The sequence below is a fragment of the Podarcis filfolensis genome, assembly GCF_964270895.1.
Source record: "Podarcis filfolensis genome assembly, chromosome: 1".
Lineage (NCBI taxonomy): Eukaryota > Metazoa > Chordata > Lepidosauria > Squamata > Lacertidae > Podarcis > Podarcis filfolensis.
This window is the reverse complement of record NC_139604.1, coordinates 133,069,418-133,096,287: the sequence shown is the minus strand read 5'-3', so window position 1 is coordinate 133,096,287 and position 26,870 is coordinate 133,069,418. Positions and strand designations below refer to the sequence as shown.

At 49.2% G+C, this 26,870-nt stretch overlaps 2 protein-coding genes across 3 annotated transcripts in view; one reads left to right on the top strand and one right to left on the bottom strand.

Annotated features, from left to right (window-relative positions):
• The window catches only part of SOS2 (SOS Ras/Rho guanine nucleotide exchange factor 2), a 41,435-nt gene extending 36,805 nt beyond the window's left edge, over window positions 1-4,630 (bottom strand). The window contains exon 1 of one of the 2 annotated variants that reach the window (XM_083610661.1): window positions 4,433-4,630. Coding sequence is in view for 1 of the 2 variants with exons in the window: in XM_083610660.1 (XP_083466786.1) it covers window positions 2,738-2,827 (90 nt within the window). In the remaining variant the exon portion in view is untranslated. Of the gene's footprint in view, window positions 1-2,737; window positions 2,950-4,432 lie in introns of those variants that run through there. The other variant, XM_083610660.1, reaches the window with a different exon arrangement.
• Window positions 4,631-11,868: 7,238 nt separating this feature from the next.
• Window positions 11,869-17,916, top strand: LOC310760781 (uncharacterized protein; the record flags this gene model as incomplete). The annotated part of the gene is made up of 3 exons (XM_083609942.1): window positions 11,869-16,068; window positions 16,141-16,770; window positions 16,819-17,916. The coding sequence occupies 3 exons, from the start codon at window positions 11,869-11,871 to the stop codon at window positions 17,767-17,769; spliced, it is 5,781 nt and encodes a 1,926-aa protein (XP_083466068.1). The 3' UTR covers window positions 17,770-17,916.
• Between the last annotated feature and the right edge of the window lie 8,954 nt (window positions 17,917-26,870).

Sequence of the window (26,870 nt, the reverse complement as noted above, 5' to 3'; positions counted from 1 at the left end):
ATTACACAGCAGTCTCTTTTGGGAAAGTGTTTTGATACAAATTTATCCAGAAGTCTTTTGTTCAAATTCAGTCTAGAGTTTTGCCAGAGGTGGGTGGGGAGTGCCTGAGAAGGGATACCACTGTTACAAAACTGTAACCATGCAACAGCTTTTGCCTCAAGCAGACAAAATAATTCTGAGCCATTTGCCAGTCTCCTGTGCCTGGAGACTGACTGGTGCTGGGCTAATAGTAAGCAACATGAATCCTGCACATATATGAAAAGGGGGAACAGACATCTGTGCCATGATGGAAATGGTGCAGATATGATCATCTGTGTGTGCGTACACAATGACAAATGTGCATTTTTCCTGTGTGTGTGGGACATAATGGGCATGGAAGATACTGTGTAAATACAAAAACGGGGGCTGTAACCTATAGGTGGATGCTCTACAAAGAATGGAGTATTTTGATTGAAGAATATGTGCACAGTGCTTGCAATAAGCAAACTTGCATATTTAGGAACAAAAGCAGGAGAGTGGAGAGTATTTGCAACAGGTCTCTGACACTATTGTTTCTGCAGAGGAGCGTGACAGTAAAGGACCATCACGTTTCCAAGATGGGAGCCAACACCTTGTCTGATCCCCCCCACAATCTGATCCTTTTATTTTTTAAAAAAGATTCGGCCTTACCTATGGCATAACCTCAGAAATCTTATATATTAGAAGCTGTTCACAACCCACCCTTCACCCAAATGTCCTGGAGTAGGAATATAAACATGATCTGAAACAATGGCATCAAAACAAACGACTTCAGTTACAAATATCCCGTTGCAAGGGAAGCAAGGAGAGAAGAAGGCATAAACAGAAACGTGCTCAATTCTTCTCCTCACCCACTAAAGCCTGGACAAAATTGTGCGTCTTGGGAAGAAAAGTGCAGGGTGACGGAGAGTGCAAGGAGATTGCTGTGATGGGATCGGGGTGGCAGGTGTGTGGAGAGAGATCCTAAGGAGCAAAACATGGCTGTGGACAGGGGGAAGGAGCACCCAGATGGGCTCAGCTTGAAGGAGAAGCAGGATGCACCTGCCTTGGCCTAAACATCTGGAGACCCCCATCAGAGCCCAAGACAGCTGGACTGGCTGGGGCTGATGGGAGCTGTAGTTCAGAACGCCAGGCAGGTGCTGGCTGTTTTTAGGTGGAGCTGAGGGAAGCGCTCATGTTTAGGGAGGGTTTCTGGGGCAACCGAAGATTTATCTACAGTCATACCTCGGGTTACAGAAGCTTTGGGTTGTGTGATTTCGGGATGCGCACCGCGCTGAACCCAGAAGTACCAGAACGGGTTACTTCTGGGTTTTAGCGCTTGCGCAGAAGCACTAAATCACACTTTTCACATGCGGAGAATCACGAGCCGTGCATGCGCAGACGCGGCGCTGTGGGTTGTGAACGTGCCTCCCGCACGGGTCACATTCGCAACCTGAGCATCCACTGTATTTTATTTCAACACCTATTCCACCCTTCCCAAGGAGAGGCGAAATTGGCCAATGGTACCCTGACATGGGTTAAACCACAGAGCCTAGGGCTTGCCGATTAGAAGGTCGGCGGTTCCAATCCCCATGACGGGGTGAGCTCCCGTTGCTCAGTCCCTGCTCCTGCCAGCCTAGCAGTTCGAAAGCACGTCAAAGTGCAAGTAGATAAATAGGTACCACTCTGGTGGGAAGGTAAACGGCGTTTCCGTGCGCTGCTCTGGTTCGCCAGAAGCGGCTTAGTCATGCTGGCCACATGACCCGGAAGCCAAACGCCGGCTCCCTCGGCCAGTAAAGCGGGATGAGCGCAGCAACCCCAGAGTCGGCCACGACTGGACCTAATAGTCAGGGGTCTCTTTACCTTTTTACCCTGACACAAGGCTAATGGGCCGTTTGTGGCAGATAACAGGTCCAGACACTTTTCTTCTAGGGCAGTGATGGCCAAACTCGGCCCTCCAGCAGTTTGGGGACTACAACTCCCATCATCCCTAGCTAACAGGACCAGTGGGCAGGGATGATGGGAATTGTAGTCCCAAAACTAATGTAGGGTCAAGTTTGGCCATCACTGTTCTGGGGGGAAGGTGCCAGTATCCTTGAGGACCCCCAGGTTAAAAAACACTGAATTATATATATATATAATTGGAGATATATATATCTCCAATTGTTCTCAAAGCTATTCTGTTTTCTAGTTCTGCCACCCGCCTGATAGTTTTTGGACACATTCGTATACTTTCATAAACACAGCAAAAATTAGTTGTGGAGACAGCGAGCGGCGGATTATTATGGGGTGGGCGTGGGGAGGTCCTCCGCGGGTGTGTTCGCAGGTGCGCAGCGAGGCGCCTCTGAGGTAAACGAAGGGGATGCTGTCTGAGGAGAGGGCAGAGGGGCCGCCTGATTGGTGGAAGAGGGCGAAAGGGGCGTTCCCTGGAGGGACAGCACCGGTGGCTGGCGCGCCCCCCCCCCCGAACCTTTCCGTGAGGTAAACTTGGGAGGCGGGCGAGCGCTAAGGAGGGGGAGGGGGAGCGCTGGGCGGATTGGGCGGTGGGGTCCCGTTGCCTAGGAGACGACGTTGTCGCCGGGGTAACGGAGGGCTCCCGCCGCCGCCGCCCCCCACCCCCCAGGTGCGCGCGCAAGAGAGACCGACCAGACAGACGGAGGGAGAAAGAGAGAGAGGGGTGCGCGCGCATGACGGGGCGCCCGCCGGCGGAGAAAAGGGAGGCTCGGAGCGAGCGACTGACCTTGCGCAGGGCCGGCACGAGGAGCCCCCGCCATTTCTGCCCGTTCTCCTCGCTGAGGAACTCGTAGGGGGGCGGCTGAGGCGGCTGCATAGCCCCCTTCCCCGCCTTCCCGCCCCCTCGTGAGGAGAGGGGGGAGGGGCGCTCGCCCCCTCCCCGGCCCTGGCTACCCGCCGGCGAGGCCCAGCCCAGCCAGCCGCGGGCGCATCCGCGTCTCCCCCAGGCCGCCGGCCCCGCCGCAAGCCGCAGCAGGCGCCGCCGCCGCCGCCGCTCCGCTTTCCCAAGCCTGGGCCGCGGCCGCCTCCGTCCCGGACACACTGCGCAGGCGCAGCGGCCGGCCTCTGGTATTTTATTTTTTCCCCTCTCCTCCTCGCTCTTTTCCCCCCTCCCTCTCAAGCTAGGCCTCGCCTCGCCCCCTAGCGGCCCAAGAGGGGAAAGGCAGGGGAGGAAACCTAGAGGCGGGTGCCAATCAAAAGGGGGCGGGGCCTGAAGAGGGCGGGACCGCAGGCTCGTCTCTTCCTCGGCGTTGGGAAAAAGGGGCGGGGAAAGGAGTGTAAATAGCTTTGCAGAAAGTGAAAGCGGTGACGTCGTCCCGCAGGCTCGTCCGTCTTGCTCTGCAAGCGTTGGGGAGCTATCCTGACCTAGGACTATAAAGGGGTACAATGATACCTCGGGTTACAGACGCTTCAGGTTACAGACTCCGCTAACCCAGAAATAGTGCTTCAGTTTAAGAACTTTGCTTCAGGATGAGAACAGAAATCGTGCTCCAGCGGTGCGGCGGCAGCAGGAGGCCCCATTAGCTAAAGTGGTGCTTCAGGTTAAGTTTCTGGTTAAGAACGGACCTCCAGAATGAATTAAGTACTTAACCTGAGGTACCACTGTAAAGGGGTATTTAGGGACGGAGTAGTGTTACACTCCTGCCAACCTAGCAGTTTGAAAGCACGTCAAAGTGCAAGTAGATCAATAGGTACCCCTCCGACGGGGAGGTAAACGGCGTTTCCGTGCGCTGCTCTGGTTCGCCAGAAGCGGTTTAGTCATGCTGGCCACATGACCCGGAAGCTGTACGCCGGCTCCCTCGGCCAATAAAGTGAGATGAGCACCAGAACCCCAGAGTCGAGCACGACTGGACCTAATGGTCAGGGGTCCCTTTACCTAGTGTTGCCACCTTTGTTCTGGCAAAATACAGGGTGGATTGGGGGGGGGATTTCCCCCCTATCTGGTGCTGAAGTGACTTCAAAGTAATCCATTACAATCTATTGCCTCACAGAATGACCCCTCTGGAATTTGTCACACATGCACACGCACACAGACATACATGAATTTGTACAGATGTGCTTGGCTACCCAGAGCTTAAAACCTTTCACACACTCCTCCAAGCTCATGCATTTGGAGAGGATCCCTAACTTGGCAGAGAGAGAGAGAGAGAGAGAGAGAGAGAGAGAGAGAAAAGACCTGAAATTCAGGACAAAACTATCAATACGGAATGTAGCATTTTACATGGACATATGGGACAAGGTGGCAACCCTAGGAGGGGGCAGCTTCGGCTGTTCCAAAATTCCAATGCAGATGGAATATTGATCGGGCTCTTTAGGGGCACCTTGCAGCAGACAGCCGGCATGGCCAATAGTGTTAACAGGCCTTATATTCGAAGGACACTTCCATACTGTAACTATTTTGGGGTGAGAGCCAGTCGTGTACCTGCAGGTTCAGGTTGCGCACTTAAAAGTTGATTGGGAGTTCTCCACAGGACTTTTTGCAGTGAGGAAGCAGAGGTCAAAGTGCACTGGAAAGTGTGGAATGGCTCTTGCTTGACACAATGCCACCTAACGTTTCTGCAAACAAATCAGAATGAATGCTCAGTAAACTGTTAACATAAGAAGAGTCTTCTGAACATAGCTGTCAAGTGTCCCTTATTTGAAGGGACAGTCCCTTATTCCAGCGCCATGTCCCGCTGCTGTCCCTTATTGATGGATGTCCCTTAAACGTCCCTTAAATGATGTCCCTTAAATTTCAAAGGAAGCAGCTCCTCTCCCTCCCTCCCTGCCGGCCAGGGAGGAGGGAGGCTCCAACTATGTTGCTTGGCTATGTTGCTCACCCAATAAGAAGTCTAAGAACGACTGGGGGGGGTGGAGCTTGCATGCCTTGTGTGTGGCTAGTTAATGCAAGCTGAGGGGTTTTTTGAATGCTGGACGCCATTTTGTTGCACGTGCTGCTGCAAACTTTGCAGTGCAAAGCCAGGCCGGGGAGCCATCTTAAGTTGAGGCTGCATAGGCCTTGTGGTGCATGTGATTCAGATTCTATTCAGTTGAACTTCTGGTTACAAAGTTGGTTGGACAGTGTTCTCAAAGCTACCAGCATGAGTTTGACCAGACTGCAGGAGGACAGGAAAACTGGAGTGCCTGGAACAGGTGAGGCTGCAGGTCCCTTATTTTGGCTGCTGGTCCCTTATTTTCAAGGCTGCTGGTCCCTTATTTTCAAATCTGTAAGTTGACAGCTATGCTTCTGAATCAGGCCAATGATTGATCTAGTCCAGCATCCTGTTCTCGCAGTGGCCAACCCAATGCCTCAATGGGAAACCTTCAAGCAGGAGGACATGAGTGCAGCAGCTCTCTGCCCACCTGTGATTCCCAGCAATTGGTAGTAAGAGGTGTGCTGCCTCTGATAGTGGAGGCAGGACATGAACATCATGGCTAGTAGCTTTGGATAGCCTTGTCTTCCATGAATGTGTCTAATCCTATTTAAAGTGGCCCAGGTTAGTGGCCATCACTGCCTCCTGTGGGAGTTCCATGGTTCAACTATGCTGTGTGAATAAGTCCTTTATGTAATGTGATTCTCCAATATTCAGCTTCATTGAGTTCTGAGAGAGGGAGAAAGTCTTCTCACTCCACTTTCTCCAAGCCATGCATAATTTTATACACCTCCATCATATCACCTCTTGCCTTTTTCTCTAAGCTAAAAAGTCCCAAACGCTGCAGCCTTTCTTCGTAGGGGAGTCCCTCCATACTCTTGATCATTTTGCTTGCCCTTTTCTGAACCTTTTCAAACTCTACAGTGTCATTGTTAAATGAGAACTGTGCACAGTATTCCAAATGTGGCCACACCATAAGATTTGTATAATGACATTATATTGACAGTTTTATCTTTGGTTCCTTTCCTAATGATCCGTAGCATGGAATTTACCTTTCTCACAGCTACTGCACATTGTACTTGCTGTCATCATCTAACCTCCCTGTAAACTTTTTGGAAACAAATTAGGATGAATATTCAATAAGCAGGTTGTCTGGAAGTTACCCAATAACATTTGCAGTGCTACAGGTCCCCCGTGCTAGCTGTAGTAGAAATTATCATGAGATGAATGCAAACGTGGCATTGTATTTTGTTAACATTTGGATAAAAGTGTACTAGAGGTTAGCAGTTGACGATCCCAGGGTTAAATCCAGGCACAGGCCCTGTGGATCCTGCAGTTGCCAACACAGGGACAAGTAGGGGTATGGAATGAGCAGTATTCATAGTATAAACAGCTGGGTTGATTGCCAGTTTGTTTCTTGGCCCATTTCACAGTGCTCACAATGTTTAAAGCCACAAGTGACTCAGGATGCAAATATCTGAAAGACTGCTTCCTTCCCTACAGACCCTCTCAGGTGTTAAGATTGGCAGAAGGGGTCTGCTTGGTATTTTGGGTGGGACAGCTGCCTTGGGAGCATGTTCTCTGTGATTAATAATAATAATAATTTATTTATAACCTGCCCATCTGGCTGGGTTTCCCCAGTGGTGGAATTCCCTCTCCATAGGTGTGTCCAGCCATTTCATGTAGTTTTTATGGGATGAAGATGCACATCTTTGACACATGAAATATGTATTTTAAACCACCCCAGTCTATTCATTGTAATATGTTTTAGCTTTTTGATAATGTATTTTTTAACTGCAGGGAACTAATGGTGAAGTGCAGGTAAGGAATCTAATAAATATTTGTGGAAAATTGCAGTCAAACATAACTATGTATGAGTGCTAGTTAGTGCATGAAGGGGTTAAGACTACAGAGTTAGATTTGTAGACTCAGCTGGGTCACTCCTCCTCTGATAAAGGGAAATGAAGTCTTTTCTTCCTGTCCTCTCTCTTCTTGCCTTCAGCCCCACTCACCTCACAGAGTGTTTGTTGTGGGGGAGGAAGGGAAAGGAGAATGTTAGCTGCTTTGAGACTCCTTAGGGTAGTGATAAAGCGGGATATTAAATTCAAACTCTTCTTCTATGAGGAAGGATGTGTCTTAGCTTTGATCCCAGCTTCGAGCATGGGTTGGAAGTTATCTTTCTGTTTTTTCTACCCAAGAGTATTCTGCCTGTGTTCTCCTTGGTGCTGCTACATTAAATGCGTGAATCTGACCTTTGGAACATTTTGTAGTTAAAGCACTTTATGCTTACTGTGTGATCTGTTCATTGCAAGAGGGGTAGAAAGCGAGGCACACAGTTTGCAAGTGGACTAAACATGTTAAAAGAGTCTAACATCCTAGTTTCCTCCCATATGAATATAAAGATGTCATCAAATCACTCACGGGATGAGAGTCTTGGATGGGAGTCTTGGACTCCTTAGTCCTGTACTTGGCTCCAGTTTTTAAAGGGACATATACAGAGAATGCTGATGATGCAGGGAATAGACACTAAATACAGATGTGTACAATTACTGTTTCTCACCCAATGAGATTTATGGCAAAGCAGGGATGTAACCTGGAGTTTCCTGGTGTTAGTATTCACTAGCTCTTACTGTTACAGGATTTTTAACTGGTGAAGTGGAATTTTGAGTTTACATCTGGGGCTTCCCCTACTGAGGTTTAGTTTGTAATGTTATTTCATTTCTTATATCAGGATTAATTGTTTCATTTTTCTCAGGGCCAATGTGGTCTGAAGATGATGGGATGTATTTTGCCCTGCAACCTGCCTCCCTCACAAGTTAACTGTGCTACTGAGCCAAGTTTCAGATGTTGTTATTAATTTGGAAAAGCCTAAACAATTTAGGGCCAGCTTATCTAAAATAATATTAAAATAATGACTTATTCCATATAGACCTGCCTGTTCACTAAAATCTTTGGAGGTTGCCCTCAGCCTACAGAGGTCTGGCAAAGCCTACCAAGGTTTGGAGAAGGGCCTTCTCTGCAGTGGGCCCCTGTGTGTTGAATGAGGTATAGCAGGCACCTAATGTGGTGCACTTTCTCCAACTGTTTAAAACATATTTATTTGCCCAGGCTTTTAACATAACTGTATTCAACTGTGACAAACTTGTACAGGAGGTAAATGTACATGATGGGTATTTTTGAAGATTTCCTGGACAGGAAAATTATCCATTCTAAAAAGTACAGTATTACTGAAGGTATTGCTTTTATTTTTGAATATACTGTTGCATGTACTGTTTAATGTGATGATTAATTGCCAAAAGTTGATGTCAAATTGTGTGGGGATTAGCTGCAGGAAAAGCTTTGTCATGACTGATTAAAAAGTGAGGAATACCATATTTTTTGCACCATAACACTCACTTTTTTCCTCCTAGAAAGTAAGGGGAAATGTCTGTGCGTGTTATGGAGCGAATGCCTGCGGGTGGTGGGGATCTGCTGCAGTCGTGAGCAGAGGATCCATGGTTCCCCTTCCTTCCCTCCTCCGTGGTTACAAAGCATGGATCCACATGGATCCTCAGGATTTTTGCATTGGGCTACTCCAAACTCACTGTCAGATCACATGTCTGTGGTCACAGCATGAACCACAAAAATCATATATCCCCTATTTCGTTTAGAATATTTTTTGTTTTGTTTTCCTCCTCTAAAAACTATGTGCGTGTTATGGTCTGGTGCGTGTTATAGAGCGAAAAATACGGTAACTTTCCCTTGCATATAGATAGATGAATAAATTACAATGCAGGTATGCTAGCACATCTAACAGAATTCTCTGGCATGAGGAAATATCAACACAGCCTTTGCTGTAGGACTCCCAAAGCTTAAGCTTATAACAAAGCCTTGCAGGCCACCTACAGTCCTACACCAAGGTACATCCCTGTCAGTGAGGCGTGCCATGAGGTCCTGGCACATGCTCCATAGCAATTTATTAAAAAAAACCTCCAGAGAGATAGGATTCCAGAACTTGATTTTGTGGAGTTTCAGATCTATGGATGAAGGGTGGTATACAAATTTAATAAATAAAATAAAAACAAATTAAATACCGGGTATTTGTTATTTGGCAGTGAATCAGATTAACCAGGTATTGTTATGTGACTTCTTACCACAGTGTTTTCTTTTTTTAAAACAAAATAACCCTGTGCATCGGGTCCTTGTGCGTTATAAATTGTGATGGTTCCCATTTTGGGTCCCTGCAAAACGGTTAGTTGCATTGGTAATTTTCTCTGGTGCTTCTCATCTCTTCAGTTCATTTGGGGCAATGTCTTTTTGTTGTTGTTTGTTTGGGTGTCCTTATAAAATACACGGTCATTTATTGCTTAATACTATGCCTACTTCTTTAGGCATAGTATTAAGCAACAAACTTTCTGACCTTGAAATTGAAACACATACACTTGGAAAAGACTACTGTTGTTGTTATATGTGGTACAGTACTGTGTATTGAATGCTGATCCCAGGCAAGCCCTGCTTGAAACCATCTGATCTTCAAGCCTCATATCAGTCATGCTGTGGCCTAGGGACAAAAACACCAGCTTTTCTTTGACTGACCACTATTCAGCAACGTGGTCCATCAACAGGGTGGCCAACCCTCCAATCCCTAAACCAGCTGAGCAACCTTAACACCACACTTTAAGAGTTCCATTAATGGAAATAGTTATTAGTTACCTCCTCCTAAAGTTAGTTTCCATAGAAAGCAAATTGTAGTCCAGCCTATTAGAACAGCCAAAGGCTTAGTTGCTGTGCCTGAATGGCAACCACAAAGAAGTCTGTGCCCAGTTCTAGAGCCCTGGACTAATGCCTTCTTATCGTATGAATGGCTGAAGCAGAAAAGGCAATGATGTCATAGACCTTGCTACTGAAGCTTCTAGAACAAAGGCAGTTGGAGTGAGAACATGAAGACCACTACAGGGGGAGAGTTGGTGACCACCTAATCCAGGGCTGTTGTTTTGTCATAAGGGCCATGATTCCAGCCGGCCGTAAATAGAAAACAAGAAACAAAAAAAGTCTTCCACCCATCCAGACAATGACGCCATCTACATACAAGTCACAGCCCTGATGAAAAGAATAAAACAACCCCCGTGAAGTGGGATCAGACAAGGTAGCTCTCATGTTTCCTTTATAGCTTTTTAAACTAAAGGTGGAGATTGGCAAGAGGTAGATACTTGGCTTGCCAAATCTGCACCTGTGGACCTCAAGTGTCTACTGTAGCAGTTTGTAAGTGAAAGGAAGAATGGATGACTCTGAACCTGCATTTGACCAAGTAATCCCTGGAAATGAAGAAATGCTAGGTGCTGAGGAACAGAATTGCAATGAGATGTGCCAACCAGAGAGTGAAACATCTTTTAGGAAACAATCCCGCAGCAGCAGCCCTCACATCCTAGGCCAGGAACAGGCTATTAGTTTACTTGAAGAGACAGAGCAACCTGTTGTGCAAGACTCCAGATATGAGAAACTGGAATCTCGGCGTAGCAGTCAGCAGTCCATTCATGGCCAGAATCCGCAGAGCAGAAAATCTTCCCAGGGTAAGGCCTTAGACAAAACTGAATTAATGGATGAACGGTGTTGGATCAGCGAAAAAACAGGCATAAAAATGATATCTGGCAGTCAGCAAACTAGTTTTGTTTGGGGCCCAGAAACACTTGAAGAAATTCTGCGTCCTTTTCATGAGGCTGCAATAAGCAGGGCTGCTTACGCAAATACAAAAGTAGAACCACCTGTAGCTCAAGACTCTCACCACAGTATTCAACAACCAGAGGGGCAAGAATCAAGGCGAGCTAGTCAACAGCTGATAGCGCAAGATTCTCACCACAGTATTCAACAACCAGAGGGGCAAGAATCAAGGCGGGCTAGTCAACTACCTATAGCAAACGAGTCTCGCCGCAGTATTCCACAAGTGGCAGAGAGAAAGGAATCAATAAAAGCTAGGCAACAGAATGCAGTATACGAATCTCGCTGCAGCATTCAGCAGCCAGAGGGAAAGGAATCAAGGCAAACTAGTCAACAGGCTTTAGTAGAAGAATCTTATTACATTACTCAACAGCCAAAAGAGCAGGAGTCCAAGACTGGCAACCAGCTGCCAAAAAGACAGGGGTCCTACCAAATGCCAGAAGATAAAAGAATAAAGAGACTGAAAAAAATGCACAGAAATATAACTGACCAGGCACAGCAGACAGATAGTGCAGAATCTCTGAAAAGAGAACTGTTTGAAAAGAGTCTACAGACAGATAGCCATGGCAGTTCAGCAATTAGTGCAACAAGTGAATTGCAAGGTTCCCGCCATGGCAGCCGCCAGTCTAACTTGCAAAAAATTGATCAGGAGAGTTTTCCAGTTCAGTTACAAGATCCCTCTTCAGGCAACCAGCCCTCTGAAGCACCTGGGATTTACCATGGCAGCCTCCCACATGAACTTTCCTCCAATGGCACCAAGCAATTTGATGTTCAAGACCTCCACCGTGGCAGTCTTCCAGCTCATTTACAACATGAGGTACAAGAATTCCGCCGGTGTAGCCTCCCTCTGGAATTGCAAGATTCCCTCCGCAATAGCAAGCAGGCTGAAATTCAAGAGTTCCGTTATAGCAATATCCTCGCTGCAGTGGAAGATCTTGGGGAAACTCCTCTGGAGGCTGAGGAAGAGAATTTTCAGAGCAGTCCCCCACTTGAACTGGAAGTATGCCCCCAACCTAATCAACAGGATATTGAGCAGGACTCCCAGCATGACAACCAAAAGCCCCAAGAGACAGAATGCAAGGTGGATCGTGAAACAGAGACCGAGGGGCCCACTTCTTTGGATAGTAAGACAGCACCACTGAAGCAAAAGGCCTCATTTGCTCAGCAAACATATAGTATCATTTCAATTGAGGAATCTACCTGGCTAAACAGAAGATCTGGCAAATTAATAAGAAACCTCAGTCAGCAGACTGATTGCAGTTGGCTCCAGGCTAATAGAGAGAAAGAAAAGAAGCTTGGTGATCAAGAAATGATGACAAGTTGTGAAACGGGGGTTCAAAAATCAACCTGCCCCAAGTCTGAAAAAGAAGTACAAGCACCTGCCTGGAAGGATATTGAGAAGCCTACGGAGGATGACCCCTGGCTGGTCAGAAAACAGTCTGCTGTGCCTCAGAAAGACAGTGAAGTGTTAATGGGACTCAAATCTCGAAGAGGCAGTGAAATGCCAGAGTACTTGAGGAGCACTGGACAGCCCAGCATGCCAGAGAATTGGAGGGACGCTGCTGCTCTAGAAATCCCAAAGGACAGTGAACAGCCCAAGTTCACTGGACCTGAGAAGACAGGTGATCTGTCCACTGTGCCTGAGTTGCTGCAGAGCAGTAAACAGCTCTTCATGCTTGACTCACAGAGGGGTAGCCAACAGTCCCTTGTGCTGGAATCCAAGCTGGATAGTGACCAGCCTGCTGTGCCCAAGTCCTGGATGGGCAGTGAAGAGCCTGTTATGCCTGAGCCTGAGAAACACAGCCAACCACCTACTACATCAGTGTCCCGAAGAGGAAGTGAGAAGCCTGGTGAGCCTGAGTCCCGGAAACCCAGTGAACTCCGCACCCTGCCAGAATCTCAGAAAGACAGCCAACCACCTACTGCAGCAGTGTCCCGGAGGGGAAGTGAGCAGCCCTTTGTGCCTGAATCCCGGAAGCAAAGTGAACTCCGCACCCTGCCTGAGTCCCAGAAAGACAGCCAACCACCTACTGCAGCAGTGTCCCAGAGGGGAAGTGAGCAGCCCTTCGTGCCTGAGTCCCGGAAGCAAAGTGAACTCCGCACCCTGCCAGAATCTCAGAAAGACAGCCAACCACCTACTGCAGCAGTGTCCCGGAGGGGAAGTGAGCAGCCCTTTGTGCCTGAGTCCCGGAGGCAAAGTGAACTCCGCACCCTGCCTGAGTCTCAGAAAGACAGCCAGCCACCTACTGCAGCAGTGTCCCGGAGGGGAAGTGAGCAGCCCTTTGTGCCTGAATCCCGGAAGCAAAGTGAACTCCGCACCCTGCCTGAGCCCCAGAAAGACAGCCAACCACCTACTGCAGCAGTGTCCCGGAGGGGAAGTGAGCAGCCGGGTGAGCCTGAGTCCCGGAAACCCAGTGAACTCCGCACCCTGCCAGAATCTCAGAAAGACAGCCAACCACCTACTGCAGCAGCGTCCCGGAGGGAAAGTGAGCAGCCCTTTGTGCCTGAGTCCCGGAAACCCAGTGCACTCCGCACCCTGCCAGAATCTCAGAAAGACAGCCAACCACCTACTGCAGCAGTGTCCCGGAGGGAAAGTGAGCAGCCCTTTGTGCCTGAGTCCCGGAAGCAAAGTGAACTCCGCACCCTGCCAGAATCTCAGAAAGACAGCCAACCACCTACTGCAGCAGTGTCCCGGAGGGGAAGTGAGCAGCCCTTTGTGCCTGAGTCCCGGAGGCAAAGTGAACTCCGCACCCTGCCTGAGTCTCAGAAAGACAGCCAGCCACCTACTGCAGCAGTGTCCCGGAGGGGAAGTGAGCAGCCCTTTGTGCCTGAATCCCGGAAGCAAAGTGAACTCCGCACCCTGCCTGAGCCCCAGAAAGACAGCCAACCACCTACTGCAGCAGTGTCCCGGAGGGGAAGTGAGCAGCCGGGTGAGCCTGAGTCCCGGAAACCCAGTGAACTCCGCACCCTGCCAGAATCTCAGAAAGACAGCCCACCACCTACTGCAGCAGCGTCCCGGAGGGAAAGTGAGCAGCCTGGTGTGCCTGAGTCCCGGAAACCCAGTGCACTCCGCACCCTGCCAGAATCTCAGAAAGACAGCCAACCACCTACTGCAGCAGTGTCCCGGAGGGAAAGTGAGCAGCCCTTTGTGCCTGAGTCCCTGAAGCAAAGTGAACTCCGCACCCTGCCAGAATCTCAGAAAGACAGCCAACCACCTACTGCAGCAACATCCCGGAGGGGAAGTGAGCAGCCCTTTGTGCCTGAGTCCCGGAAGCAAAGTGAACTCCGCACCCTGCCTGAGTCTCAGAAAGACAGCCAACCACCTACTGCAGCAGTGTCCCGGAGGGGAAGTGAGCAGCCCTTTGTGCCTGAATCCCGGAAGCAAAGTGAACTCCGGACCCTGCCTGAGCCCCAGAAAGACAGCCAACCACCTACTGCAGCAGTGTCCCGGAGGGGAAGTGAGCAGCCGGGTGTGCCTGAGTCCCGGAAACCCAGTGAACTCCGCACCCTGCCAGAATCTCAGAAAGACAGCCAACCACCTACTGCAGCAGTGTCCCGGAGAGGAAGTGAGCAGCCCTTTGTGCCTGAGTCACGGAAGCATAGTGAACTCCGCCTGCTGCCAGAATCTCAGAAAGACAGCCAACCACCTACTGCAGCAGTGTCCCGGAGAGGAAGTGAGCAGCCCTTTGTGCCTGAGTCCCGGAAGCAAAGTGAACTCCGGACCTTGCCTGAGCCCCAGAAAGACAGCCAACCACCTACTGCAGCAGTGTCCCGGAGGGGAAGTGAGCAGCCTGGTGTGCCTGAATCCCGGAAACCCAGTGAACTCTGGACCCTGCCTGAGCCCCAGAAAGACAGCCAACCACCTACTGCAGCAGTGTCCCGGAGGGGAAGTGAGCAGTCCATTGTGCCTGAATCCCGGAAGCATAGTGAACTCCGCCTGCTGCCAGAATCTCAGAAAGACAGCCAACCACCTACTGCAGCAGTGTCCCGGAGAGGAAGTGAGCAGCCCTTTGTGCCTGAGTCCCGGAAGCAAAGTGAACTCCGGACCTTGCCTGAGCCCCAGAAAGACAGCCAACCACCTACTGCAGCAGTGTCCCGGAGGGGAAGTGAGCAGCCCTTTGTGCCAGAATCCCAAAGTGACAAATCACTTGGGACCAGAGCCAAGTTGGGTGCTGAAAAAGAGTCTGAAGTGCCAAGTGCTGCTGCAAGTGAGACAAGTCAAACAAAACGGAAAACTTCTTTTTCTGCAAAGGCTCAACAAACATATAGTATTATTTCACTTGAGATAAATACTTGGATTAATAGAAAAACTGGCACATTAATGTCTTGTAGCAGTCAACAAACTGAGGGAAGCTGGCTTCAGGATTATATAGCAAAAAAACTAAGGCGTGCATCTAAAGGAAGTATGGATAGGAGTGCTGCACCTGAACCAAGTAAGCCTGGATCTGAGAGTGATGTAAAAGATGAAGTAGAGCAGGAGCTCACCTGTAAGAAAGAATTTCCAACTGAGAATAAGGGGGCAACAGCAGAGCTAATTGCAGCCCAAACCCTAATGTCTCCTGAAGAAGCAGAAGGAGAACTGTTGCAGCTTGAAAACAAACTTGCAGTGAGGAGCCAACAGAATGAGATGCCACCATCCCAGGGAGAGTGCATACAGGAGGATATGCCACAGTTCCAATGGGACAGCCAAAAGAGGGGGGTTCCAGAGCCAGATATGGTAGAGTCCCGGCGGGGCAGCCAGCAGGCGGTGGTGCAAGAATCCCGGCGGGGCAGCCAGCAGGCGGTGGTGCAGGAATCCCGGCGGGGCAGCCAGCAGGCGGCGGTGCAGGAATCCAGACGGGGCAGCCAGCAGGCAGAGGTGCAGACAGAGGTGCAAGAATCCCGGCGGGGCAGCCAGCAGGCGGTGGTGCAGGAATCCCGGCAGGGCAGCCAGCAGGCAGCGGTGCAAGAATCCAGACGGGGCAGCCAGCAGGCGGAGGTGCAGACAGAGGTGCAAGAATCCCGGCGGGGCAGCCAGCAGGCGGTGGTGCAAGAATCCCGGCGGGGCAGCCAGCAGGCGGAGATGCAGGAGTCCCGGCGGGGCAGCCAGCAACCAGTGGTGCAGGAATCCCGGCGGGACAGCCAGCAGGCAGAGGTGCAGACGGAGGTGCAAGAGTCCCGGCGGGGCAGCCAGCAGGCGGAGGTGCAAGAGTCCCGGCGGGGCAGCCAGCAGGCGGAGGTGAAAGAATCCCGACGAGGCAGTCAACAGGAGGTCGTGCAGGAGTCCCGACGGGGCAGCCAGCAGGCAGAGATGCAAGAGTCCCGGCGGGGCAGCCAGCAGGCGGAGGTGCAAGAGTCCCGGCGGGGCAGCCAGCAGGCGGAGGTGAAAGAATCCCGATGGGGCAGCCAGCAGGCAGAGGTGAAAGAATCCCGACGAGGCAGTCAACAGGAGGTCGTGCAGGAGTCCCGACGGGGCAGCCAGAAGGCGGAGGTGCAGACGGAGAAGCAGGAGTCCTGGTGGGGCAGCCAGCAGGTGGAGGTGCAAGAATCCCGGCGGGGCAGTCAACAAGCGGAGGTGCAAGAATTCCGGCAGGGCAGCCAGCAGGCAGTGGTGCAAGAGTCCCGGCGGGGCAGCCAGCAGGTGATGGTGCAGGAGTCCCGGCGGGGCAGCCAGCAGGCGGCGGTGCAGGAGTCCCGGCGGGGCAGTCAGCAGGCAGCGGTGCAAGAATCTAGACGGGGCAGCCAGCAGGCAGAGGTGCAGACAGAGGTGCAGGAGTCCTGGCGGGGCAGCCAGCAGGCAGTGGTGCAAGAGTCCCGGCGGGGCAGCCAGCAGGCAGTGGTGCAAGAGTCCCGGCGGGGAAGCCAGCAGGCAGCGGTGCAAGAATCCAGACGGGGCAGCCAGCAGGCAGAGGTGCAGACGGAGGTGCAGGAGTCCCGGCGGGGCAGCCAGCAGGCAGTGGTGCAGGAGTCCCGGTGGGGAAGCCAGCAGGCAGTGGTGCAAGAATCCAGACGGGGCAGCCAGCAGGCAGAGGTGCAGACGGAGGTGCAGGAGTCCCGGCGGGGAAGCCAGCAGGCAGTGGTGCAAGAGTCCCGGCGGGGAAGCCAGCAGGCAGCGGTGCAAGAATCCCGACGGGGCAGCCAGCAGGCGGAGGTGCAGACGGAGGTGCAGGAGTCCCGGCGGGGCAGCCAGCAGGCAGTGGTGCAAGAGTCCCGGCGGGGAAGCCAGCAGGCAGCGGTGCAAGAATCCCGACGGGGCAGCCAGCAGATGGAGGTGCAGACGGAGGTGCAGGAGTCCCGGCGGGGCAGCCAGCAGGCAGTGGTTCAGGAGTCCCGACGGGGCAGCCAGCAGATGGAGGTGCAAGGTTCCCGACGTGGCAGCCAGCCGGCAGGGGTGCCACAGTCTAGACAGGGAAGCCTGCAGGGCAAAGAGCTGAAAATGGAGCAGGAATACAAAACCCAGCAGGTTTTGGGTGATGAATTTCATTTTAGTAACACCATATGGAATACGTTAGGAAATCCAACCCAGCAGCCTGATGAGTCTGCAAGCAAAGGAACACTTGGGAGCTTATCGTCATACACAGAAGGTGAAGATGCAGCTCAGCAGACATATAGCATAATTTCTCTAGAAGATGGAATCTGGCTGAACAGAAAAACTGGTAAGTTCCTGTTCAGTCATGGTCAGCAGACAAATAAAAGTTCACTTCGTGGTGTTAATGGAGGAGCTGTGGAAGATGGCAGCGATACAGTTGGAAGTACAAAACCAATGAAATCTGATGTAATGCAATCTGTAGGAAAATCTGGCGAAAACTCCTGCTGTAGCAGTGTACAATCTGAAAGTTGTTCATCAAGCATCAGCATTGTACAACCTTGGGAAGAACTGCAGGATCCTTATGAGAAAGTGATAAGCAACCACCAGAGCGCAACTACGCTGCTGAGCGTAGATACATATGTTGATCTGGAGCATGAATCAAAGGTGACTTACAATGTTGTTTCTGTGCCAGAAGGAAGCTGGATCAATATTAGAACTGGCAGGCTGGTGGTATCTCATACTCAGCAGACAGACGAGTCTTCCTTTCAAAAGCCTGGAACAGATAGTCAAGCAGCCCAGAGGCGAGATAGCTATTCACCTGAGCTGAGCCAATATGACCTGAGTGATAGGCAGATCAGTGAAGGTTCACAGCCAACCTACCTCAGTGATGAACCATATGAGGAACCTGCAATGCCTGGTGGATAGGAGGAGGGCCTTAAGAGATTGGAGACGTCTGAGAGTTAGTTGACCCTGCTGTGGGAGAGGACTATGGCATTTTGGAGAGCTATGGCTACAAGACCAAAAGTAAAGCTCCCAGGAAAACAGATGGCAGAATAAAAATGGGGAAACCTGTTTATTTTGTGCTTCATCTGCTTGAATGATATTTAATGATTTAATAGCACCTGTGGGGCTGATCCAACCACCACCTATTTATCCAGTGCAGGGGGTGGCCCTGGCTGTCAGCTTCCTCCTCCTCCTCCGACACAGTGTTGCCCTTACAGAACTCGGCAGGGAAGAGGATGGGGACAAAACTAGAATTAGTTGGCTCTGGCTGCACCTGCTGTTGGTCTCCCTGCCTTCTGCCCCACCAGTGCCAGTGGGCACCAGCCACCACCGAATAGTGATATATCAGTTCCTCATTTGCTTGTCTCTATGACATAAAGATAAGGCCGAGACTCCACTCTTGTTTAAAGATAATAGATTCATCACTTGGTAGCTGTGGCTTCAGGTGATCAAACCCCGCCAACAGAATGATTCTACTATCTCACATCACCTCCAACACAATCAGAGCTACCGGCTGACTAAAGTATTTTGACCGATCCGCCTTTAAGCAAATTAATGCATTCATGAATGAATTAAATGTAAATAAATTTGCCTGTTACAAAAGGTCAATATAGGTGACTTTTTGAGATATTGAAGGAAGTGTGAGATACCTGAGAGTTTGGCAAATGAAAGATATCGTTGTTATAAGGAAGGTCATCTGTAATCGTCCCACCCCAGTTCCCAGTTATTGTGACACCCCAGCATGAAGGAGCCTGGAGGTGTGTGTGTTGTTAACAAGTATGCTCTTAATTCTAAGATCTACCAATTAATTCCCCCCCTTGATTAAATCTGGGTCTCGTTGCTTAATCAGCTAAAGCACCCTTCTGCAACCTAGTGCTCTCCAGATGTTTTGGACTGCAACTCCTATCAGCCCCAGTCAGTTGCATTCCAGAACATCTGGATGACACCAGATTGAGGAGAGCTGAATGAAAGGTCCTGAAGCATGCAGTCCTGTGCATAATCCACTGGAGGCTTTTCCCACATTCAGCTGGGAGTCATCAAGTGTAGCACATAGACTGCCTCACTGTGACCTTCTTGGGTTATTAATTTTGGTGAAATTGACTGGCAGCTTCGCTTGCCCCTGGAGCCCACACGCTTCTGTGCGTGTCTCTGCTCCCTCCGGGACCCAAGCTGCAGTTAGCAGAGTGAAGTACACAGCGGTAGAAGCAATGCGATGAATGCCTTTGTGCAGTAAATCAGTCAGACGCTCGGTGTCTTTCCTTATCTTACAAAGAGCTTTAATCTCGTACAAATCAACAGATCATAAATCGCCCGGCGACAGAGCACTCATTTCGATCCTCTCCGTGAGCGGACTCAGCTCACACTGTGTGTGTCTCTCTCTCTCTTTCTCTCAGAGACACAGAACACTCCCACTTCCGTGTTCTAAACACGCCTCTGAATGTGAGACGTCATACAGAACTTCTTAACCGTGTAAGTTCTGACTCTCTCCATACCCCCTCTCGTATCACATTCTGAGAGGACTTGTGAACACACCTTTACAGACCTCTGTGTGTTCCACACCTTCCCACCTGCCTGTTGAGTCTCCTCACAAATCTCAGGTTCGCACTGTGTGAGACCAATCCACGCATTTGTGACTTGAAACCTCTCAGGTGGAATTCCCTTTGTTGCCCGAGAAGACCGCCTGGGCACAAACTGGGGTGCTTCTTCTGACCCACTGGGGCCAACAAGTGCGTCTTTCTCATCAGACGACTCCCCCTCTGACTTGACCCGTCTGTGAGCTTTCTCCTTTACTCTAACAGGAGATGAGGGCTCACTCTTGCACACTCCTTTCACAACCTGTGGAGACGCCTCCCCCTGGTGCTGATCCTGATCATCGATCAGGTCACCATTACCTGGCTCTCCCTCCTCCTCAGATTCAGATTCAGACAGACAATCTGAGACAATGTCATGGCTCACTTTGCGCCTTGCCCTACTTCCCTGCTGCTCATTGAACTCAGCATGTTTACTGATCAGAAGCTTGGTCTGATCACCTTCTGGGTATGCAAATCTCCACCCCTTCGTCGTAGGCTCATACCCACAGAAGATCATTTCCTGGTACCTTGGACCACCCTCTTGCTGCAAACACTTTGGTACAGGCACTAAGGCTCTGCAACCAAACGAACGGAAGAAATGCACCTGCGGCTTCTGTCCGTTGAGCAAGAAATACGGGGTGTCACCTACCACTGAATTGTAGCACCTGTTCATCGTGAAATTGGCCGTTTTTACTGCCTCCCCCCAGAAACTGTGAGGCAACCCAGAGTCACACAGTAGGACCTCTGATACTTGAACCAGAGCTTTACTCCTCAGCTCTGCCACGCCACTCTCCTGAGGCGAAGTCACCTTGTGACGTATCCCCCTCTGGCGAAAGAAACTCTTTAGAGCAGACCCAGTGACCTCTGAACCACGGTCACACTTGAATCCCTGCACCTTTGTGGAGAACCTCTGTTCCACCTCTGCAACCCAATCCCTGATCAGTTGTGTTGCTTCCTCCTGCGTTCTCAGCGAGAAAGCCCAGGAGTTCTGAGTGAAATCATCTAACAATGTCAGCAGAAACCTGGCTTTGCCCAGACTTGGCTGAGGCATAGGCCCAAACAGGTCTGCATGCACAAGCTCAAAAGGCTTTGTGGTTACTCTCTCCACCCTGGGATAACTGTATCCCTTGTTCTTGGCTTTCCTGCAAGCCCTGCAATTTAGGGTTTCACCACATTCTCTTACCTTGCACCCTTTGGTGCATTCTGATAACATCTGAATGTTTTCACAAGACCCATGTGCAATCCTCTTGTGCCACACGCATGCACATGAAACATGAGTGTGAATGTTAGCTTTCCCAGCATTCCCCACTCCCACCTCCTCCAGAGGTGTTTCTAGAACAAAGAGGTTGTTCTGACTTTTCTCAACACGTACCAGTTGCTTCCCCCCTCTGGAAATTGTACAGACATTGTTCTCAAAACAAACCATATACCCCTCCTGTAAAAGACACGGTACAGATAAAAGACAATGATTCATTCCCGGCCGCCACGTAGACTTCCAGCTGCGCCTGCAAAAGAGAAACAAAAACATTCCCAGCTTTTGTTACAAGCCTCTGTGACCCATCAGCAAAACACACTGATTTCCCAGCTGAAACAGCTCTGCAGTTCTTTATCTGGACACCAGGTGTCTCAGGCACGAGATGTCTGTTAGCAGCAGAGTCAACTACCCAACGTAGCACTCTGTCCTTCGTTGCCTTAGCAACAGAGTTCCTTCTGCCCCCCTCTTTGGGGCCTTTGCAGGTGTCTTTCAAAACAGCCATTGAAGCAGACAGCTGATAAGCACCTCCTTCCCCCTCCGGCCGTCTCTGCGTCTTCCCACGCTGGCCTCTCCTGCCGGGCTGGCTGCCATGGAAACCTGGCTGGTTCCCATGGGAAATGTCCTTGGGACTTTCCTGCCCTGTCTCCATCGCTCTCTGTGGACAGCAGCTGCGCAGATGCTCAGGGGAACCGCAAACAAAACAGCGACGAGTGGAAAACTTTACAAACTTGCCTTTGGACTTCTGTGCCCCCCCCACTCTTGCCAGCAGCACTCCTTGAGGCTTTTCTGCACTTGGGGATGCGGCTTTTGGCTTCCAGCTCAGTGGTTTCTCTGCAAACCTTCTCCAGCTCCTGCCAAACAGCCGGGGCACTTTCAAGACCCTTGAACTGGCCTGCCCCACCACTCCTGGGCGCATAGCTTCCAGAGGAACGGACTGCTCCTGCCTTCCTCTTCCCAGCTCTCAGCCGCTTTCCAGCACACAGCTGCCCATCGCTCTGGCGTGTTGAAGCATTGCATCGGCTTCCAAACACTGCTTCAGCCCCCACTGGGCTCTTTGGGCGTCGTCTAGCCCCCTTTGGTCTGGCTCCCACTATCTTCAGTGCCTGCCACGTGACCCAGGGCTCCTTCCCGTCCACCTCTTCAAAAAGGGACTGCACACGATTCATGGCTGTCTGCCATCTTCTCCCCCGGGGCCCAGCTTACTTACGAACAGTAGTAGCTTCTCATGCACCCGGTACAGCACAGCTCCTCCCAGCTGGCTTCAGCGTCTCCAGCGTCTCGGCTTCTCAGCACACACCGGCACGGACTTGGCTTGCTTCACAGCGTCAGCTGACCTTCCATAACCTTTGATGAAATTGACTGGCAGCTTCGCTTGCCCCTGGAGCCCACACGCTTCCGTGCGTGTCTCTGCTCCCTCCGGGCCCCAAGCTGCAGTTAGCAGAGTGAAGTACACAGCGGTAGAAGCAATGCGATGAATGCCTTTGTGCAGTAAATCAGTCAGACGCTCGGTGTCTTTCTTTATCTTACAAAGAGCTTTAATCTCGTACAAATCAACAGATCATAAATCTCCCGGCGACAGAGCACTCATTTCGATCCTCTCCGTGAGCGGACTCAGCTCACACTGTGTGTCTCTCTCTCTCTCTCTCTCAGAGACACAGAACACTCCCACTTCCGTGTTCTAAACACGCCTCTGAATGTGAGACGTCATACAGAACTTCTTAACCCTGTAAGTTCTGACTCTCTCCATATTAATGATGCGATTTTATATGTGTCTATTCAGAAGTAAGTTCCATTTTGAGGTCACTATACCCCCCCACTCCAGCCACTGCACCCCAGTGGCCTCATCCAACTCTTTATTGCTCTCTGTGAAGCAAAAAAATCCATTGCATAAGTGCAGAGGTGTCAGGATCTTTGTCTTAAAGTAGGTCATCCTGAACCTAAAAACTGATATGGGAGGTTGGGTGTAATCTGCATATCTTTATATGAAACTGTCTTATACTGAGTCAGGTCTGTTAGCCCAGGACTGTAACTGGCAGCAGCTCCCCAGGCTCTCAGATCCTGTTCTTCCCAAGTACCTGCAACCAGAGCCTTTTAGGGGTCCCCCCCCCATGCCTGTGAGAAGTGCTATGGCCCCTCGTTTATTCCCCATAAACTCTTCTGGCTAAAAAATGGTAGGACCCTCTCCCACTTCCACCGTTTAACTACAGTTTGGTTCCTAAAATGTTCTTTGCCCTGGCATTAAAGCAAACACCATGGATGAGAAATTGGCACATATTTAAAAATGATTGTATCGATTTCTAGATAAGCCTAATTTATTTTATGATGTGTAGCAAATTATTTTTATAGGTTCCAATTCCAAATAAATATGTGTAGACCTGACCTGACCATTTGGTACATCTCTTTCTCATACATAGAGCACATGGAGTATGCCCCTAGGAACGAAGGCAGCGTTCCCAACTCCTAAGTCCTGATGGATTCATTATAGTCTTCCTTCCAAATATATATGGTTAGGATTATGCTGTTAGTTCCACTAGAGTCAGTGGATCTTACTCCCAAGTAAGCGGGCAGCTTTTCAGTTTCAAACATTCATAGAGATCCCACGTTCAAAAATAGAGGTGGGATTTCCTGCTTGTACGTGTTTCCATTTGTGTCTGTGGGGAGTGAAAGAAAAAAGTGCAGCATGGGCCTAGAGACTCATTCCCGGTCTCACCTGAAGATGGGGTCAGGAAAAACTGGTGCTTAAGCATCCCAATAAAATATTTAATGAAAAGGCAACAACCCAAAAACTGTGATGCAGCTGCAAAAAAAAAAAAAAAAAGCTGATGCTAGTCTAGGCTGCATCAACAGAAATATAGGGAATGAAGAGTACCACTCTATTCTTCCTTGGCCAGACCACGCCTGGAGTCCACTTCTGAGCACCACAATTTAAGGATGATATTGACAAGCTGAAACATGGGCATAGGGGGGCAATCAAGATGATCAGGGGTCTGGAAGCCAAGCCTTATGAAGAATGGTTGAAGGAGTTGAGGATGTTTAGCCTGGAGAAGACTGAGAGGAGATACGACAGCTATGTTCAAATATCTGAATGGCTGTCATGGAAGACTGAGCAAGTCTGTTTTCTCTTGCTCCAGAGAGTAGGACCTGAACCAGTAGCTTCAAGTTATATGAAAGAGGATTCCCACTAATCAGGAAGAAATTTCTGACGGCAAGAGCTGTTTGACAGTGGAACGTTGTCCCTCAGGTGGTGGTGGACTCGCCTTCCTTGGAGGCTTTTAAGCAGAGGGACAGATAGCCATCCAATCTCTACTTAAATACCTCCAAGGAAGGAGTGTCCACAACCTCCCAAGGGAGACTGTTCCACTGTCCAAACCGCACTTACTCTCAAAAAGTTTTTTGTTTAGTTGGAATCTCCTTTCTTGTAACTTGAAGTCATTGGCTCAAGTCCTACCCTTTAGAGCAGGAGAAAACAAGTTTGCTCCCTCTTCCATGTGACAGCCCTTAAGATATTCCAAGATGGATATCATATCTCCTCATGGATGCTTTAGTTGAGATTACTGCATTGCAAGGGGTTGGACTAAAATGACCTTCAGGTTACCTTCCAACACTGCAGTACATTGATTTTAACATAATCACTGTTGGTGAGATAATCACAAAATAAATTCCCAATTACACCCCCACCCCACGACTTCCCCCAACTATCCTTTCTGGTTTATAACGAATTCACTTCTCCTGCTTATTATCTTATTCCCTAATATAGTAAAGTTATATATCATTATTATGTTCTGTTTGTTGATTTTAAGTGTTTAATCAAACCTGCAAGTGAGTCCATTTCCTTACATTGCTTCTGTAGGTACATCATAAAAGGTTCCCAGTCTTTTAAAAAGTCTCTATTGTCCTTATCTTTAAGTCTTTCAGTAAACTTCGCCATTTCAGCATATTCCATCAATTTTTCTTGCCATTGTTCTTTTGTTGGCATTTCATTGCTTTTCCACCTGAGCTAGGAAAATTCTAGCTGCTGTTGTAGCATACATAAATACTTTCTTCTTGTCTTTTGGCAAATCTTGACCTAAAATGCCTAATAAGAAAGCTTCTGGTCTTTCAACAAAGGTTCTCTTAAACATTTTTTTAATTTCATTATAAATCATATCCCAATAGTTTTTAATTATTTTACAGTTCCACCACGTGATAGAACGTTCCTTCCTTTTCTTTACATTTCCAACATTTATTGGAGCTTGTTCTATACATTTTGGCCATTTTTGCCAGTGTAATATACTCATTGCCATGATCCTATACTTTATTGAAGGGAAACTCCCCACCGGAGTAGAAATCATATATCGAACAGATGGAAAGCTCTTCAATCTGTGCAGGCTGAAAGCAAAGAGTAAGGTTACCGTAACTTCCGTCATAGAGCTTCAGTATGCTGATGACAACGTAGTGTGCGCACACTCAGAGGATGACCTCCAAACCACCCTAAATATCTTTGCTGAAGGTTACGAAAAGCTTGGTCTATCACTCAACATCCAAAAAACCAAAGTACAAAATAACCCCTCTACAGCACCACAAATCCAACTCAATGGTGTAACGTTGGAAAATGTTGATCACTTCTCCTACCTAGGCAGTTATCTTTCCACAAGGGCCAACATGGATGCCGAAATCCAGCATCGCCTGAGCTCTGCGAGTGCAGCTTTCTCCCAACTGAAGTGCAGTGTTTGAGGACCGGGTCATTCGCAGGGAAACCAAAATGCTTGATTACAAAGCTATTGTACTACCAACCTTACTGTATGCTTGTGAAACATGGACCACTTATAAACACCGTCTCCAATTCCTTGAAAGATTCCCTCAACGGTGTCTCCGAAAAATTTTACACAACACTTGGGAAGACAGGCGAACTAATACCAGTGTACTGGAAGAAGCAAAGATCACCATTGTTGAAGCAATGATTCTCCAACATCAACTATGTTGGACTGGTGATGTTGCGCAGATGCCTGATGATCGTCTTCCAAAGCAACTACTCTATTCCAAACTTAAAAATGGAAAGTATAATGCTAGTAGTCAACAAAAGAGGTTTAAAGACTGTCTCAAGGCAAATCTTAAAAAATGTAGTATAAACACTGACAACTGGGAAACACTGGCTTGCGAGTGCTCCAGTTGGAGAACAGCCTTTACAAAAGGTGTCATGGACTTTGAAGACACTCGAATTCAGGACGCAAGGGAGAAACATGCTAAGAAGAAGGCACACTTGGCAAACCCTCACCATGATCAACTCCTGCCGGACACCAATGTTCCCACTGTAGAAGGATGTGTGGATCCAGAATTGGCCTCCACAGTCACTTACGGACTCATTGTTAAAATTGTGTTTATGGAAGACAATCTTACTTGGCTACGAATGATCGCCGAAGAAGACCATTAGTATATCATTTTCATATAATTCTGTTTTAACAATATACAATATATACAGTACACTGATTTTCAGACTGATTTGGTGTTATATATAGCCGATGTTGCCCTTACAGTAACAGATCCAGAATACTAGGTTCTCCTAGTGGTATTAAGCAATGGTAACACGTAACTCCTGCCTCTGCTCCCTTGAAAGGTGCTGGCAACAAACATTTACGGGGGGAAATTTATTTGCAGCCTCTTTCCCCATCCAGGGTATAACAGGTTTGCTTCTCTCCCTTTCAGCTTTCATTGGTGTCTAAATGTGGTTTAAGTGCAACAAGCAAGTTTTCCTGCTTCACAAGGCAGAGGTTCAGTAGGAAGGTTGGAAGGGGTTCTGCAGACAGAAAAGGGGTGTCAAGAAGTCAGGCTTTCATGTTCCTCACCTAAGTGGATGGCTAGGTCCAAAAAATATTGGGATGCAGACGACTGTAATACCAAGAACTGCAGTGATTCACAGTCTATTTGGAATAGAAACAAAACGTAATGTACAGTGGTACCTTGGGTTAAGTACTTAATTTGTTCCGGAGGTCTATACTTAACCTGAAACTGTTCTTAACCTGAAGCACCACTTTAGCTAATGGGGACTCCTGCTGCTGCTGCGCCGCCGGAGCACGATTTCTGTTCTCATCCTGAAGCAAAGTTCTTAACCTGAAGCACTATTTCTGTGTTAGCCGAGTCTGTAACCTGAAGCGTATGTAACCTGAAGCGTATGTAACTCGAGGTACCACTGTACACCATAACTCAATGAAGACAATGCA